Genomic DNA, 2,358 nt, shown 5'->3' on the forward strand with positions numbered 1-2,358 from the left:
GAACCAGGTTCTGTTGGGTCAGGATCAGAACCAGGTTCTGTTGGGTCGGGATCAGAACCAGGTTCTGCTGGGTCAGGAGCTGGAACCAGGTTCTGTTGGGTCAGGATCAGAACCAGGTTCTGCTGGGTCGGGAGCTGCAGAGTTCAGATGTTTTTGTTCTCAGTAGGAACAGAACAGGTGACCTCACATCAGCAGACCCCTCCCTGTTCTCATCACACACACACACACACACACACACTCCGCTTCATCACGGCACACTGCCTTGTCTCGTCTCTCACACACACACACACACCCTGCCTGACAGCGATGTGTGGCTGAAAGCAGAGCGCTGCGGCAGACATGCTGAAGAAGCTGATGTGTCGGAGAATCTGCCCTCGTAAGAACAAAGCTTCGTGTCTCTAACCTGTTGGTTTATTCTCCATCTGTCTCGTCTCTGCAGCCATGAAGGACATTTATTCTGTGTTTGGTCGTAAAGAGATTAGTGTGTGGTGATCTGTGGGGTTTGAAATCAGATTTCCTGACTCATCCTCAGGTTTAGAGCGGAACTGAAGCTGCTAACGTCGTTTTATTTCCCCACCTTGAAGCCCCCAGCCTGGTGTGAGCAGACATGTGCAGGTCATGGGAGGGTTTGGAGGGATGAATGGATGAATGTGACAGGCTGCGCTGCGTTTCCTCAGAGATGACTCAGATCAGGGGAAAGACGATGACGCTGCGTTTCTCCTCCGATCCCCAGGAACGTAACGTTTCTGCTCCTTTGTTCTGCAGATAAGAACTTTGAGGATGAAGACTCGGTGGATGGAGGCAGGTCCTCCTCCTCCTCCTCCTCCAAAGCTCCCCCTGGTGGCAGGAGGACTGTGATGAGCTCCGTCAGGAGACCCAGCTCCGCCTCTTCCACAAAGACCACAGGTGAGGGGGGAGAGATGAGCGGCTCGTTGTTCATCTAGAAGAGCTCCGGGTCCTAAAAGCTGTTTCCTGCCGCAGGTAAAGAAGCCGCAGCCGGGGCCGTCGATGAAGAGGATTTCATTAAAGCCTTCGAAGACGTGCCCTCAGCTCAGGTAGGTCCAGGAGGAAGCCGGTCAGAAATGTTTTCTCTGCTCCTCCACCATCCTGAGCCGCTCCTGCTCGTCTCTGCAGATCTACTCGAACAGGGAGCTGGAGGACCAGCTGACCAAGATCAGAGAAGTTCTGTCTGACGATAAACATGACTGGGAGCACCGGGTGGTTGCTGTGAGACTTTCACTCTTACCTTCAGGTTTGTGTTGTTGTCCGAGTCCACGCAGCCAACGAGTCCTTTCTTCTCCTCTGCCTGCAGCTGAAAAAGGTCCGCTCGCTCATGTTGGCCGGAGCTACGGACTACGAAGGTTTCCCTCAGCAGCTGCGCCTCCTGGAGGCCGCCTTCAAGCTGTCGGCCAAAGACCTGCGGTCCCAGGTGGTCCGGGAGGCCTGCATCACTCTGGGGTGAGACCAGTTCTTCCATCACATTTATCATTTAGAGTCTAAAATATGTCAAAGGAAACCAGACATGAAAATATAGAATCTTTTATTTGTTTTTATCGGGTGAATTTGTAGTCATGCAGAGTCATTTTAGCTACTCTTCTGCTGCTTTTAGCTGTTGTTCTACAGCCTTTTGCTTCTAGAGAGAAGTTTGCTGCTTTTAGAAGAAACTGGAAACTTTAAAACTTTGTAAATTTTCTCCTAATTCATCAAATGTTGAGACACTCTTTATGGTTCCTTTCCTTCCGCTGACATTCACTTGGATCCAGAACTGATTAGTTTTTCTTTAAAAACACTCCGCTGAAGTTATTATTTATTTTAAAAACATGTTAACTTAATGAGGATCGGTCCTCAAGTATGAAACAAGCAGCTCGTCCTGCTGCTGAGAACATCCATCAAACGGGTTCTAATAGAACCCTGATGAGGTGGAACGGAGCACAGCCGCGTTAAAGAGCAGCCGGGAGACGAATGGATCGGAGCCACGGGCGTCCTGTCGCCGGCGCCGCTTCCTGTCAGAGCAGGAGTCATGGAAGGGCGGGGCTCTCCTGATAGGTTCGACCACCTGCAGGGAACCCAAACATGGCAGCAGAGGCGGAGCCAGACTCAACCTCTCATTCTCCCCCTGCACATCAGCTACAATGAAGACCAAAACTAAATTAAAATAGAAGCATTTATTTAAAACAAGTGACTTGAATGTGTGTAAATCCATGGGGATCAGCCTCAGAGGACTCAGGGCACAACCATGATGACTCACTGAAATGACATGAATTAGTTTATATGAATGTTGATTCAAAACACAAGATTTTAGCAGAGATTTGACCTTTTTATCAAATACCAGTGAGGTGTTGTAGTTTTGGAGCTGGA

At 49.7% G+C, this 2,358-nt stretch overlaps 1 protein-coding gene across 1 annotated transcript in view; it reads left to right on the top strand.

The window, feature by feature from the left end:
- Positions 1 to 2,358, top strand: part of clasp1a (cytoplasmic linker associated protein 1a) — a 56,003-nt gene that overhangs the window by 30,289 nt on the left and 23,356 nt on the right. The window contains exons 9-12 of the mRNA XM_037976163.1: positions 766 to 906; positions 982 to 1,055; positions 1,135 to 1,227; positions 1,313 to 1,458. Coding sequence (XP_037832091.1) covers positions 766 to 906; positions 982 to 1,055; positions 1,135 to 1,227; positions 1,313 to 1,458 — 454 coding nt within the window. The remainder of the gene's footprint in view (positions 1 to 765; positions 907 to 981; positions 1,056 to 1,134; positions 1,228 to 1,312; positions 1,459 to 2,358) is intronic.

Source organism: Kryptolebias marmoratus, linkage group LG6 (assembly GCF_001649575.2).
Source record: "Kryptolebias marmoratus isolate JLee-2015 linkage group LG6, ASM164957v2, whole genome shotgun sequence".
In the NCBI taxonomy this organism is placed as follows: Eukaryota; Metazoa; Chordata; class Actinopteri; order Cyprinodontiformes; family Rivulidae; genus Kryptolebias; species Kryptolebias marmoratus.